Source organism: Capra hircus, chromosome 8 (genome assembly GCF_001704415.2).
Source record: "Capra hircus breed San Clemente chromosome 8, ASM170441v1, whole genome shotgun sequence".
Taxonomy (NCBI): domain Eukaryota; kingdom Metazoa; phylum Chordata; class Mammalia; order Artiodactyla; family Bovidae; genus Capra; species Capra hircus.
In genome coordinates this window covers 103,533,164-103,548,096 of record NC_030815.1, presented here as the reverse complement: position 1 = coordinate 103,548,096, position 14,933 = coordinate 103,533,164, and the positions used below count along the sequence as shown (strand labels likewise).

The 14,933-nt window shown below is 45.6% G+C and overlaps 1 protein-coding gene across 2 annotated transcripts; it reads left to right on the top strand.

Annotated features, from left to right (window-relative positions):
* On the top strand, positions 274-5,768 carry LOC106502442. Of its 2 annotated transcripts, none has more exons than XM_018052676.1 (4): positions 274-439; positions 668-787; positions 3,442-3,558; positions 5,048-5,768. In XM_018052676.1, the coding sequence occupies exons 1-4, from the start codon at positions 436-438 to the stop codon at positions 5,149-5,151; spliced, it is 345 nt and encodes a 114-aa protein (XP_017908165.1). In that variant the 5' UTR covers positions 274-435; the 3' UTR covers positions 5,152-5,768. The 2 variants fall into 2 exon arrangements, with proteins under 2 accessions (XP_017908165.1, XP_017908164.1); XM_018052675.1 differs by having other exon boundaries at positions 275-439; positions 665-787.

Here is a 14,933-nt window from a genome sequence, read left to right as displayed (position 1 = left end):
CACGTTCTCCTGCGACCCGGACCGACAGAATAGTTTCGTATCAATGAGCTACATGAAGGGAATGACCACTGACTAGGCACTTTGAGTACCCAGCGCCACAGAGGTCACTTTGTGTATGTTTAAACCTTGACATGTGCAAAGCAGGCACTGCAATTCCCATTTCCCACAGGATAAAAGTGAGGCTCTAGAAAGTTAAGGAACCCACACCTAGAAACAGAATAGAATACAGGTCTGCAAACACGTTTCTGTGCATATCTGCATGGCCCAGCATTTTGCTGCAGTGAGGTCCAACCTGGAGCATGAGCACTTTTCACCCACAGTCTTCTGTTTATTTAGGAAAAAGCCCTGCCCAAGGAACTGGGCTCAAAGATCAGCTGATTCAATAAGGCAGCCCTGCAAGCAAAGCTGAAAGAATAGAGGCTTCAACTCCTTTCCATGGGTAAGAAAATTTTGTATAAAATAGGGAAAATTACTTTAAGAGAACCACTATGCTCCCCACTGTAGCTCCATGGGGGAGCTACAGAAGATTTGGGAAAGGAGAGGGCTATTATACCTTGGGGGAGGCTGAGCCTATATGACCCCCCCATCACAGTGAATTTCCAACAGGGCATCTGGAATTCAGGCCCTGGAACCCAAGGGTCCCCATTCCTTTTCTTCATATTAGCAGCTCACCAAAACCTGGCCTCGAAGATCTTCTCTTTATGCTGCAAATGCTGTGAGAAACCCGATGCTGCAGATGACTCCAAGATCCCCAATCAAACCCAAGAGCTTCAGCTGTCAAAGCATGGTAGGTACCAGGCAAGAATGCCCTGCCCAGCCTCGGGAGACCTCATATTGCTCATCCCCCTCCTGCTGAGATGCCCTCAGATTTCCTTCAGCTTTTGAGTGAATAATGCCAACCTAAAATGAGGTGAAGACTGACCAGCTAAGTAACCAAACTGATAAACAATAGCGCTTAAAATCTTGATACTTACAGCGGGATGCTTGGACTAGCAACATCAGCATACCGGGGAGTTTGTTAGAACTGAATTTTTAGACCCTACTCCAGACCTGCCAAGTCAGAACCATTATTTTAATATGACCCCAGGGAAACCTGAATGTGTATCATAGTTTGAGAATCACTTGTCTAAAGACTATAAAGATAGTGCTTAAGAACCCTGCCTTAGGTATACCTATGACTGATTCATGTTGATGTTTGGCAGAAACCAACAGAATATTATAAAGCAATTATCCTTTAATTAAAAATAAATTTAATTTTTATAAAGTTTTTTATAACAGTTTTTTTTTAATAAACCAACAAAAAGAGCCCTGCCTTTGGGGCTGAGGCTAAATTCAATCAGCTCTGCTACAGAAATGGACAAGTCAATTACCCTCTCACTCTGAGCTTGTGTCCTTACCTGTAAAACAGGGATACTTATACTGTATTATTGCTTTTCAGAATCACTGGGAGGGTTAAAAGAGGGAATGTATAGAAGCAAAAAGCACAGGGCTTGCACAGAGTAGGAATTCAGCAAAAGTCAACAAATGGAGACTGTAAGTATAAGGTATTTGTCAGGAGAAGACAGACTCTGCTGCTACAACAAACATGCCTTTAAATCTCAATAGTTTACAAAACAAAAGTGTATTTCTTGCTCGTGCAAAGTCTGTTACATATTATTTTTCACCTTTAGCCAAGGGATATGGAACATATGGTTTCCAAGACTATCAGGTATAAGAGGGAAGAGAGAGAGAAGGCATCCTGCCCTTCAGTTTGTAATTATATCCTTCTTAATGATCCAGGACAAAAGATCATAGTGGAGAAGACTGGGGGTCAAAATCAGCAATTTCAGACCAAAAAAAATGCAGTATTGTCAAGATCAGGCAAAGCTAGGACTAACACACAGTTGAGTGGTGAGTGGTGGCATGGTCTTACTGGGAGACAAGGCAGTTCAATGGCAGGAAAAAAATTCTCATGGCATATTTTGCCAGAAATCCATACCTAGGAGCCTTCAAAACATTTCCCCTGGGAATACTGGATTGGCCAAAAACTTCATCCAAGGTTTTCCATGGATTTTATTCCATTGGATTTTGACGAACCAAATAATTTCATGATAAAAAAACAAGAATCTTAAAAGTGTCAGCTCCTTTTTCCAAGATGATAATAAATACTGAGCCCCTATTAGATGCAAGGCACTGTCTAGGCACAGGAACCCAGCTGTGCTCAGGTAAGTCCCTTACTGTTTCAGAACCTAAACAATAGTCATCTTATTTAACTCCCATAATAACTCTAAGAAGTGGATCTGATTATCCAGAATGAATGTGTTATTTTGCAGTTCTGAAAACAGAGGCAGAGAGAGGTGAAGCAATTTGTTCAAGGTAGGCAGCTAGAAAAGAACAGAGCTGTTTATTACAGAACACTGCTTGGTCTGTTGACAAGACTGTGTTACACTTCTAAGAATCTAGGAGTATATAAAAACAAAGTCTTATATACAATGTTCATCACAGTGGTGTTTATGGTAGAGACATTTGAAAATAGTCTAAACACCCAAAAATAGAATATTGGTTAAATAAATCCTGAATTATCCATAGAATATTATGCAACCATTCTTTTAAAGCTTAGTGATGTAAGAAAACAGCTTATGATACATAAAAGTAAAAGCATGCATAACATATAGGATGTGATGGACTATGTAAAAATTGTTGTTGCTCAGCCATTAAGTTGTGTCCAACTCTGCCACCCCACAAACTGCAGCACACCAGGCTTCCTGTCCTTCACCATCTCCTAGAGTTTGCTCAGACTCATGTCCATGTAGTCCGTGATGCCATCCAACCATCTCATCCCCTGTTGCCCTCCTCTCCTCCTGCCCTCAAGCTTTCCTAGCATCAGGGTCTTCTCCAATGAGTCAGCTCTTTGCATCAGGTGGCCAAAGTATTGGAGCGTCACCTTCAGCATCAGTCCTTCCAATGAATATTCAGGGCTTATGTCCTTTAGAATTGACTGGTTTGATCTCCTTGCGGTCCAAGGGACTCTCAAGAGTCTTCTCCAGGACCACAGTTCAAAAGCATCAGTTTTTCAGTGCTCAGCCTTCTTTATGGTCCAACTCCGTAAAAACATCCATAGGCAAACCCTGGAACTGTGATCATATCTGAATATAGTGGTGTTTGGGGCATTTTTTCCCTACTTCATATTCTTCAATATTTCCTAAGCTTTTGTATAATGTATATGAATTATACTTATAAATGGGGAAAAGTACTAACTTTATGCTTGTAAAGAAATACACATTTTGAATCCAGTACCTGCTTATAAGGGGGGAGAGCTTAGAAGACTAGAGATGCTGATTCAGGTACACCTCATTCCATAACCATCACCGCTGGTCCATGTGTGCGCTCATGGCAAAACACTTTGGCCTCCGTGACCTCCTCTGAGCACCCCACATGACCATGTGGAATTACCATTGCCAGGTGTGCAGAAGGATGAGCTCAACAGACAAAGCCTCAAGCACAGTGACGCAGCACCCTGCATGAGTCTGGGGAAAGCCACGCTCCCCTCAGAAAAGACAACTTCTTGTTTCAGCAGCAGTGAGTATGCTAAGTTCAAAACTGGGGCCCTAACGCTGACCAGGAACCTCTGGGGTAGGGAGCTTTGTCCTCATGTCCAAACCAGAGTCTGATACTGAGCTCAGTGGGATGACAGGAGCTGCAGGACTCCTCCCTTTAGGATGCTGTAGTCACATTCTAGAACACACTGGACAGAGCCCGGGGAAAGACCTGCCTGTATGATCCTCTGAGCTGGGAATTACATGAGGAGCAGGAGCCCCGAGAGGAAAGAATACATGTCCATACTTTCCTTCTAAGTCCCCATGGCATTGTCTTATATGTGTACAGTGTGTGAGTGTTCGCTTAATGTCTGCTTCAGCCTCCAGATGGTAAGTTCCAGGAGGGCAGGGCCTACATGAGTGTCATTCCTCCAAACTCAACCAGATACATGGCAGAGAAACACACCAAAAAATGCTTGTGCATTGAGAGTCTCCAGGTAGAGGAGGATGCCTCTGAGTCCTGGACTGTAGCCATATCCAGGAAGAAGAAACGTGGCTCCCTTGATGCACACAGACACTGTGCCCGGGAGACCTCACATAGCTCACAACCACCCCATCGGGCTGGCTGTTGAGAGGTAAAGGTCCTGCAGCCCAGTCACTTCAGAGGGATTTGCAACAGGGACTTCCCTGGCGGTCTAGTGGTTAAGACTCCGCATGTCCAATGCAGGGGGCACAGGTTTGATCCCTGGTCAGGAAACTAAGATCCCACATGCCACGCACATGCCACAGGGCACAGTCAAAACAACAATGAAAAGGCTACCAACCCCTTCTCAGAGTAATGGATTTATATGCATTTAATAAAATACATAGAATTATAAAGGACATCAATTACATATCAAGATTCCACATTTGAAACAAACAAAAAAATTCTCATAACAGCTAAACCCTCCTTGCAACCAAAATCTCAAAGTCCAATTTCTATAAAAAAAATCAGAGAGGTCCTGCTGTACTTGAATTGGGCATGAGTGTCTGGGTTCCCCACTAGCTCCCCTCCCCGAACAGGGCTCCATGGTGCATAGTTTAAAAACCCATCTCTGATTGTATAGAGGAGGCTTCAGTCCCGAGTGGGAAGGGGCTTTCCCAAAGCTCAGCAGCTACTGCTGCTGCTAAGTCGCTTCAGTCGTGTCCGACTCTGTCCGACCCCATAGACAGCAGCCCACCAGGTTCCGCCGTCCCTGGGATTCTCCAGGTAAGAACACTGGAGTGGGTAAGCTCAGCAGAGTGGTGGTAATGTCAGAACCAGGATGGGCCCAGTTCTATTTTCTAGGTCACTGCATTTCACAAGACAAACTGCTGTCACTGAATGCTCCGATAAGAGTACCAGCACGTCCCAGACGGGGGATGGGGGCGGCACATGACTCACAGACTATTCCAGAATCTGATACTGACCGGGGATAGTGGTGACCGAAACAGTCCATCCAGGCCCAAAGCAGGGGCTTCGCTCAGGGTTCTTCTTCCCTTCCTCCTTTCAGATGTAAATTTGCAAGCTTCCAAAAGAGGGTTTCACAAGAGAAGGCTCAGCCGCTACTCCCAGGATCGCTGGCCGTACCAACCATGCCTCATGGGGAGGCCCTGATCATTCTAGACGGCAGCCCCTTCGCAGGTCTTGGAGCCTGCGCAGCTGCGGAGAGTTTCCAGGAGTAAGAGGCCGGTGCACTGAGGCCATGAAGACTGATTCGGAAACTCCCTTCCAGGAGGAGAAGACGTCTGAGCCAACGCTGCGCCGCCAGCAAGAGTCACTTCAGACCCCAAAAAGCCACTTGGGAGGAGCTGCCTCCAATTAAAGTCTTTGGTGACGTCACAGGACTGTGTACCTCCTCTTTCCCCTCCCCCTTACCGGTACATTCAGTTTATAGAGGAGTTCATCCATGTTTGTTACATGTTGTGTGCCTTTATTTCTTACATCTAGATCCTTGTTCCGTTTCATAGTTTTCACTATATATATTAGGTATGGATCCATATCTTTTCGGACATTTATTTGAAAGACCATCTTTGGCCCAATCATTTGCGATAACTCCTTTATCCTCGTGTACAAAAATTCCATATGTATTTTGGTTTCTTTCTTAAATTTCTATTTTATTCCACTGTAAGTCAGTCTGGTACCACCTTGTCTTATTCCTCCATTTTTTAAAATTTATTTTTTAGTTGAAGGATAATTGCTTTACAGAATTGTGTTTCCTGTCAAACCTCAACATGAATCAGCCATTGGTAAACACATATCCCCTCCCTTTTGAACCTCCCTCCCATCTCCTTCCCCACATTCCTCCATTTTTTAAAAATATAAACATTAGTATCTATTTGTCAAGATCCATTAAAAAAATATTGATATTTTGGGGGCATTGTCTGGCAGTCCGGTGGTTAGGACTGTGCTTCCCAAGCAGGGGACACAAGTTTGATCTCCGGTTGGGGAACTAAGACCCCCACATGCTGTGCAGTGCAGCCAAAAAAAAAAGAAAAAAATTGATATTTTATTGTGACCGTACTAAATTTTAAAATTAACCTAGGAAAAAAATATAAATTAACATAGGGAGAACTGACACCTCTATAATTTTGACTCCTCCCATCCACATACAAATGGCTTTTCATTTGTTCAAACCTACTTTTGTGTTTCTCAGGGCTATTTTTCAATGTTCTTCATATAAATTTTGCAAATTTCTTGTTAAATTGGTTACTGCCGTGATAGCACAGAGGCCAAGACAGGAGGGGAAGCAGCAGCAGCATTGCCACCCCAGCAGAGAAGGAACTAAAATGGTACAACCCATTTGTAAAGCAATTTGAACCTTTAAAAATTCCACCTCTGATCACTTCATTTGCCAATTACTAGCGGCGTCACTTTAGCCAAGATACCTAATAAATTTTGTGCCTCAGTTTCTTCATCTGTAAAATGGGTACAGCAATGGCATCTACCTGTGGCACAGCAAACTATTAGCCAGTTCTTCACCTTTCTTAGCCAAGTCTTCTTGGGTGAAGTGTCCTTTCCTCCCCCTTGACTTTGAACTTCATCATATGACCTGCTTTAACCAATGGAAACCTAGTAGATGGGATACCAATAGAAGCTTAGAAATGTGTTTTCACAGTGGGGCTTGCTGTCTCGTGCCTCTAGAATCCCCCTGAGAAGAACATGCCCCAGCAACCTATTCCAAGGAAGGAGCTACATGAGGCAGAACTTCCCCAGCCAGCCTGATGAACATGGCAGACAACACTGCATCGTGAACCGAGGGAAGGACAACGGGAGAGAGGGTCAGTAAACCTCCTCCCCCTTCTTTAACTCTGTGGTCCAGTCAAACCCTTCTGTCCCCAACATTCCCTGGTTCTCAGGCTCTGTGACATCACAGACAGTCCCATCTCTGCTCTGCCAGCTTCAGGTGAGAGGGGCTCAAAGGTTGGACCTGAGAGCAGGAAGAGTACTTTTCTGTTTTAAAGGGACAACATTTCCGTCACTCCTAGGCACCTATCCACTTTGCTCCGGAAGCAGACGCCATTACTCTTCCCATGACCCCACTGTTTCTCTCTCTGGGTCCCAATCTCCCCACCTGTGTTGAATGACCCCTAAGGGCTCCTCCAGCTCTAGGAGCCTTCCTCTCTGACCTCACTGATCTTTCTCGTTCTGGTTGAAGTGCTATGGGGTCACGGGAGACCTGAAGTTCACAGCCCACTGAGGGCAAACCAAGGGCCCTTTTCTTTAGCTCCTGCTTCCATCTAGAGGCTGTCATTGGTAGTGAAAGGAACACCACACCCACCCCACCCCAGCCAGCATTTCCCCTGGGAAGAAGCCCATGCAGATAAACTCTAGGATGTGTGGGAATGCACCAAGGGCTCTGCAGAAGAATGAACAAGGAATTCCAGAGGAGGGGGGAGGGCCATTTAAAAGGGTAAATAATTCAGGTGACTTGGCCAGAAGACCTCACTAGAAAGATGACCTTTAAGCACAGCCTTGAAGGAGGGAGGGGTGAGCTTGTGGATCTCTAAGGAAGGGCGTTGCAGGCCAAAAGTGGAGCATGGAGCATGTGCAAACGCAGTCGTGGTGGGGTGCTGGGTGCAGCTGGATAAAGGAAGGATGGGAGGAGACCGCTGGGGTAGCAGTGAGACTGTGAATTTTTGAGTGAAGTCCCAGAGAAGGACTTCAGCCTTTCCTCTGCCTGACATGAGAAGCCAAGGAGCAGAGGGGTGACATGATCAGACTTACACTCTCAGCTGTGTTGACACGAATGGAGACTGGGCTGGAAGAGGCCAGGAGGCCATTGCAATAATCCAGGTGAGAGATGGAGCTGGCTGGGAGGGGTGGGGAGCCGGTGCTCATGGGTGAGGCCAGGAAATGAAGCCAGTGTGACGTTAGTGAAGACAGCCACCAAGATGGAAATTCCCAGAGTGGGGCTTTGGCCAGAGGGAAATTCCCAGAGGGAGCAAGGGCAGGAGATGACCAGGCATCTGGGAGGAAGAAAGGAGAAACTGGGACTGAGAAAAGGACTCTCAGCCTATGTCATCAGAGCCGGAGGGATCCTTGGAGAGAAAGTGCAGCCCAAGTGCCTCCTGTTACAGACGGGAGCCTGGACTCAGAGCTGCTGAGCAGGTGAGTGAGGGAAGCAAGAGCTGAAGGAGCAAGGCTGAGCTGTGTTTCCTATTCCAGAGGGACTGGAAAAAGAATGTGCACTGAGCCCGCATCTATACGCACCTGCCACCCCAGTGGTCACTGTGCCGAGTTACTCACTTACTCCTTTAAGGTGGGCACCACTCAACACTGGTATTTTCCAGGCAGGAAAGTGAGGCTCAAAGAGATTACAGAATCCACCCAAGAGCACAGACCTAGAAAGCAGAAGACAGATCTGACCCCTAAGCATGGGCTGGCCTGTGGGCGCTGCCACAAGTCCTGGCAGAGAAGGGACTGGCTTTCTCTGGCTGTAGTCTTCTATTCATTTAGGAAACAACCTAGTCCAGAGAACTGCGCCAGACTCTAAGATCTGATGATTTCAATAAGGCAACCCTAGGGTAAAGACTGGGCTTCCCAGGTGGCGCTAGTGGTAAAGAACTCGCCTGCCAATACAGGGGAAGCAGGAGCACAAGGGTTCCCTCCCTGGGTCAGGAAGATCCCCTGGAGGAGGGCATGGCAACCCACTCTAGTATTCTTGCCTGGAGAATCCCCATGGAGAGAGGAGCCTGGCGGGCTACAGGCCATGGGGTCTCAAAGAGTCGGACTCGACTGAAGCCGCTGAGCGCACACACACGTGGTAAAGACTGGCAGAGCAGAGGCAGTATTTCCCATGATTATGTGAATTTGGGGCAGAAGAGGGCCTGGATCTGCTGGAGCCACAGGAGGTTTGGGACAGAAGAGGGGCATGATATCTTGGGGGAAGCTAGTCCAGTATGACCCACTGCTTAAATAACAATGGGCTTCTGGGATTGAGGCCCAAAGCCAGACACCACAGTGCCCTTTCCTCTTCCCACCGCCCACCAAAGCATGGTGTCAAGGATCTTCTGTTGCTGCTGCCCCGATGAGGCGGCTTCCACCACAGGCAGCTGCCACAGTCAAAATGCCTGCCCACAGCGTCACCCACGGACCTTCGGTAGGTTCCACGCATGGGTGTTGTGGTACTTTGAAAAACACCGAATCATTTCTCTAGACTTCTGACTCCCCACCCAGCTTCTGCTCTGGGTCATTCCAGATTTCTTTCAAGCCTTTTGGGGGTATGGTAGGGGATTTTTTTTTTTACTCAAACATGTAACAGCACAGCTGAAAACTATGTCAGTTATTAAATAGACACTTACTCCTTGGAAGGAAAGTTATGACCAACCTAGACAGCATATTCAAAAGCAGAGACATTACTTTGCCAACAAAGGTCAGTCTAGTCAAGGTTATGGTTTTTCCAGCGGCCATGTATGGATGTGAGAGTTGGACTGTGAAGAAAGCTGAGCACTGAAGCATTGATGCTTTTGAACTGTGGTGTTGGAGAAGACTCTTGAGAGTCCCTTGGACTGCAAGGAGATCCAACCAGTCCATCCTAAAGAAGATCAGTCCTGGGTGTTCATTGGAAGGACTAATGTTAAGGCTGAAACTCCAGTACTTTGCCCACCTGATGAGAAGAGCTGACTCATTGGAAAAGACCCTGATGCTGGGAGGGAATGGGGGCAGGAGGAGAAGGGGACGACAGAGGATGAGATGGTTGGATGGTATCATCAACTCAATGGACATGGGTTTGGGTGGACTCCAGGAGCTGGTGATGGACAGGGAGGCCTGGCATGCTGCGGTTCATGGGGTTGCAAGGGTTTGGACACGACTGAGCGACTGAACTAAACTGAACTGATGACTGATTTAAGTCCTACACACCAGTCCGAGCTCACTCTCAGCTATTTACTGTGCATGTCTCTGAATCTCTCTCAGCTTCAGCATCTTCTCTGCAAAATGAGGATCATGACAATACACCACCTGCTTTTCAGGCTGTTAGGAAGATGAAATGAAGCAACATATATAAATGTCTAGACTACGGCCCCACCCAGGCACTCAATAGATGGTAACTGTGTATATGTCACAGTCAGGGCCAGACAGGCTGTGCTGAAGTGGCAAAGAAATTTTAAGATCTCAATTCCTTAACCCAGTTTGAGGTTATCTGTAGCTCAAGAAAGCAGAATATTTTTTTAAAATCACTAATAATATGCAAATATCCCAAGGAGGATATGACCAAGACCATTTATTCACACGTAACTCAAAGCCTTTACCCGGGATAAATATTTTCCTTCACTCTTTCAGATCTGAATGCAGACCCTCAAAGAAATAATATGTCAACGACATACCAACGTCATCATCAACGTCACTTCAACAATTTTGTGTTGAAGAAGTGTGTTCCTGGGAGACCCTGATTTGTATAGATGGCAGCCCCTCGCGTGCGTGTGAGGCTGCATGGTCACTAGAGTGTCTCCAGGAGGAAGAGGGTGGCAAACAGGGACCATGAAGACTGATTCAGAAACTCCTGGAGGAGGAGGCGATGTCTGAGCCATCCCTGTGCCACCAGCAAGAATCACCTCAGCTCCTGGAAAAACCACTAGGAGCCACCTCCAATTAAAGTCCTTAGTTGCATCGTAGGCCTGTGTTCTTCCTCTTTTTTTTTCCCCTCTCCCAGCCCTGCTTCTGAGATCTCCTTGAGTAGGGGACAATTAGAATCTGGCATCCCTGATTACAAAGTGAGGTTTGATAAATGTCCATCGACAGAGGAATGGATAAAGACGATGTGGTGCACATATATGCAAGGGAACATGACTCAGCCATTAAAAAGAACGAAACAATGCCATGTGCAGCAGCATGGATGGATCCAGAGACTGTCACACCGGGTGAAGTCAGACAGAGAAGGAGAAGTTGCATGTCATCCCTTAAATGTGGAATCTGAAGAGAAATTATACAAATGAACTTACTTACAAAACAGAGACTCACAGTCTCAGAGAACGAACTTATGGTTGCTGGGGCAGAGGAAGGATGAGGCTAAGGGATAGTTAGGGAGTTTGGGATGGACATGTACACATTGCTGTATTTTAAATGGATAACCATCAAAGACCTACTGTATATTATTTAAAAAAAAAAAAAACTAAGTAAAAAAGAAAACAACAAAGAAATGAGGCTTGATTCTAAAGCACTTTCAGTCACTCCTCACCCACCTGACGAAGGGCTTGGGAGAGGCTGGTCAGCGTAACGGGCAGCTCTAAAGAGACGTGGCAATAACTGTCTGGTGCTGGAAGGCACAATACTGCTCGCCTACACGGGACTTGATTTGGTGCTCCGGGCCCTGGTGAACAGCGGGGCAGGAAGTGCAAAGCTCTGTACGCAGCAGCCCCAGAGAGTGCAGTGCACAGCCCATGCACGTGTAGGGAGCTGTGCTGAAGCACAGGGCGTGCCAACAGGAGTCACACGCAAGAGACCCCAAGTGGCTCCAACTTTAGCCAGGGAGCCAGGCACGGAAGCACATCGCTTCACACAGCAGACAACGATTTGCAAACAATGACACTGGGGAATCTGGCAACCACCTTGGGGGTGTGGTGGAAGGCTTCCTGGTGCTTGAGTTTCCTGAAAGTCAAAAAGGAAAGAGGAGGGGGGAATGATATTCCAGAAGAGGGGAGCAAAATAGGCAAATTTGGGAAATAGAGACACAAGCTGATAGGAATATAAGGTAGTGAACTTCGTGTTTAGAAAGATGAAAGTGAAGATCTGAGCCAGGGCATGGGGGGAGGTGAGGGGAACAGAGCATTAAGAGAAAGTTAGACGCTGTCTGGAAGGTAATGGGGAGTCAAGACAGGTAATGTTTAGGCAATAGTTACATAGCCATATTTCTAGTTTTTGCAGTGTGAACATGGTGAGTTGCTAAGGCAACATTTACTCCTTGTGTCTGCCCCCAGCACAGAAGAATAAAGGAAGAGGATGTCTTACACCAGGATATCATAGGTTACAATTCATACCTACAACAGGTAGGTATCAAAAGGTCATCCTGGCTGCAATTTGAAGGATGTGCTATTTGAAAAGGAGTGTGAGCAATCCTGGTAATGTATAAATCTGGTATATTGCTTACTTTTCTAAGTACTTTATAAGTATCAACTCACTTAGCATAACAATCCAACAAGGACAGTACTGTTATTGCTCTGTTTTTACAAGTCAGGAAACTGAGATACAGTGCGTAAGTCTCTGAAAATTACACTAATAGTAAGTATCAGAGCTGAGATTTGAACCCAGGACTCCTGGTTCCAGATTCAGTACTCTTAACCAACCGGTTATGCTGCCCTTCACAATGATGGTAGAATGACAGTCAGTGGTTGCTTTTGGCTCCCAGCTGACTATTTGTTGCCTGCTCTTCAAACCTGGTACTGGGCCCTTTGAAATCTTTTCCCCTCGGCAGCTAGTGCAATGTCATGCTTTGTCGCTACAGGGTGCTATCTGTAGATAGTGGTAGACACGGGGCTCTCCTTCTGCTCTGGGGAGCTCCTCTTAAGAAGGCTCCTGTAGCAGCTTCTTGTGTATCTAGCTCTGGCAGTTCACATGGCTTCTCCCGCACCCAGATCCGGAAGCATGTGGTGGTGGTCAGTAGCACTTCGCAGCCAGCAGCTTCTCCCGTGCCTTCCCCCAGCAAATGGAGCAGTGCCTCCATCTCTCTGTGACAGCTAGAGATATCTAGCTATCTATCTAGCACCCTAGAGGGCATATTTCTAAAACATTCTGTCAACATGGCATCTCAGAGACTTCTCTGCATCCAGGGGGCCACAGCCATGTCATTTCCAAGATCCATACTTCAGCTGGGGATGGAGTGGGGACGGGAGGGGGTCTCTTCCTTGGGGGCTCTATCTAGCCCTTTGGTGGTGGCTATGCCTCAGATCTGCTATTTCTATATTCTTTATAGGAGATTACTTCTTATTAACGAATCCATTATTTCGACCTCCCTATTAAAGTTAGTAATTCTCTATATTAAATGCCTTATATTCAAATGACTGTGTGCTTTCTGTCTTCTGATTGGCCCCTGACTGATACATCCAAAAAGAGGCTGCCTAAGCAATCAGGACAGACAGTGACATAGGTATGCACTAGGTCAGCAGCTCTAGGATGGAGAAGAGAGTCCCAAGTTACAATATATATCTCAGGTAAAGCCATGCTCTAACTCAGAACTGTATAGGGAAGGAGATTCTGTACAATGAGGTTCTTGACTTCATTTGCAAGACACAGAACTGAGAAAAGGGTGGCAGTGAGGCCAAGTTGACCGCGCATGGGCGATCATGTCATCTTGGGCTATCTCAAGCTAGAGAAGCCTATGGGATATCTAAGTGGTCACATCCAGAAGAGCTTTAGAAATGCGTAGCAGGAAAAGGTAAAAGAACAATGGCGGGCAGGGAACCTCCAGAAAGCCCTAGGCTCCTCATGTCTTGGAACTGTTTCCTGCAACAGATACAGTGCGCGATCTGCACATAAAAGATGCTCCGTAAATGCCATCTCCTGCCTTGAGAAGCCACTTCACAGAACCTGTCAAATGGCTCCTGGCCTCAGGATGGTATCTTTCTCTAGAGGATTTTCAAATAATAAAAATAATAACGAAGCCACAGTTGGGCCTCACCTCTGAATATGGCAGACTCACTGGTATCAGACTAACCCTCCTGCTGAGAGTAGCTTAAAAGCCTATGATTTCTTTTTCCTTAAATCTGTCTGAATGTATCAGAGAGCTACCAAGGCAGTGAGGACTTGAGGGGCCAAGATCCTGGAGAGAAATGAAGTCCAGAGAGATGAAATGGACATCAAGGTCTTCTCACCTACTCCAGGCACTTGCCAATTCCTAAAAAGGGTCTAGAAGGCTGAAAAAGTGGGCGGAGCTTCCAGCGGAATCACAGCTTAGAGGCTGGGGGCTCACCCTGGAGGAAAAGGATTGGCTGTTAAAACCTTTTATAAAATAGGTTTCTAGTTAAAGTTCCTGAAGAGCGAGGACCTGAAAAACAATGCTAACCAGAAACAGACTAAATCTAACTAGGACTAAAACCCAGAGTCAAACTATTTCAACTTTACCTTTCTCAGAAGCAAAAATAAATCCTTTCTGAAGGAATATCCAGAGTCTTGTACATTTTTTCAATCCTTCATTTTTTTTAAGAGTCTAGCATTCAATGAAAAATTACTAGGCATACTAGAAGATCAGATCAACTGACCAAAAACAAAAGGAACATATTTACAGAAGAACCAGATATTGGAATGAGCAGATGTGGACTACTGAAGAAAAAAAAAATTAATTTTGAAAAAAAATATTGAAGAAAATAGATGATAGGATGGAAAATTATATCTGAGAACTGTAAACTATTTTAAAAATCAGTTAAAACCTATAGGACTGAATATTACAATAGCTGAAATTAAGAACTCAATTGAAAGGACTTCCCTGGTGGTCCAGTGGTTAAGACTCTTCATTTCCTGTGCAGGGGGCTGCAGGTTCAATCCCAGGTCTGGGAACTAAGATCCCCACATGCTGCATGATGTGGCCAAGAAAACAACAACAAAATCAAACAAACAAAAAGCAAAAGAGAGTAAAAGTAATGAGGCGAAGATAGGTCAGTAAAAAAAAATCATACTAAATCTCGAAGAACCAAAAGAACAGAAAGCACAAAGTCTTAGAGATACAGTGATAAGACTTTAACACACATATCCTTAGAGTCCCAGAAGGAGACAAGAAAAAAAAGGTAGAAGCTATGATGAAAAATACTATGTCCCAGATTTCAAGTTGTGCTCTGAACCCCAAGCAGGATAAATATAAAGAAATTTACATCTAGGCAGATCGAAATACAATTGCTGGAACCCAAAGCGGAGAGAAAACTGTAAGAACAGCACAGAGCTGACAAGTAGTGAAAGCCAACGACATCTTC

Excerpts from the sequence above, each read along its gene's own strand:
- LOC106502442 (XM_018052675.1), top strand. Across the intron at positions 788-3,441 it reads GCTTCAGCTGTCAAAGCATG|GTGTGCAGAAGGATGAGCTC; the intron begins GTAGGTACCAGG and ends TACCATTGCCAG. Across the intron at positions 3,559-5,047 it reads AACTTCTTGTTTCAGCAGCA|ATGTAAATTTGCAAGCTTCC; the intron begins GTGAGTATGCTA and ends TCCTCCTTTCAG.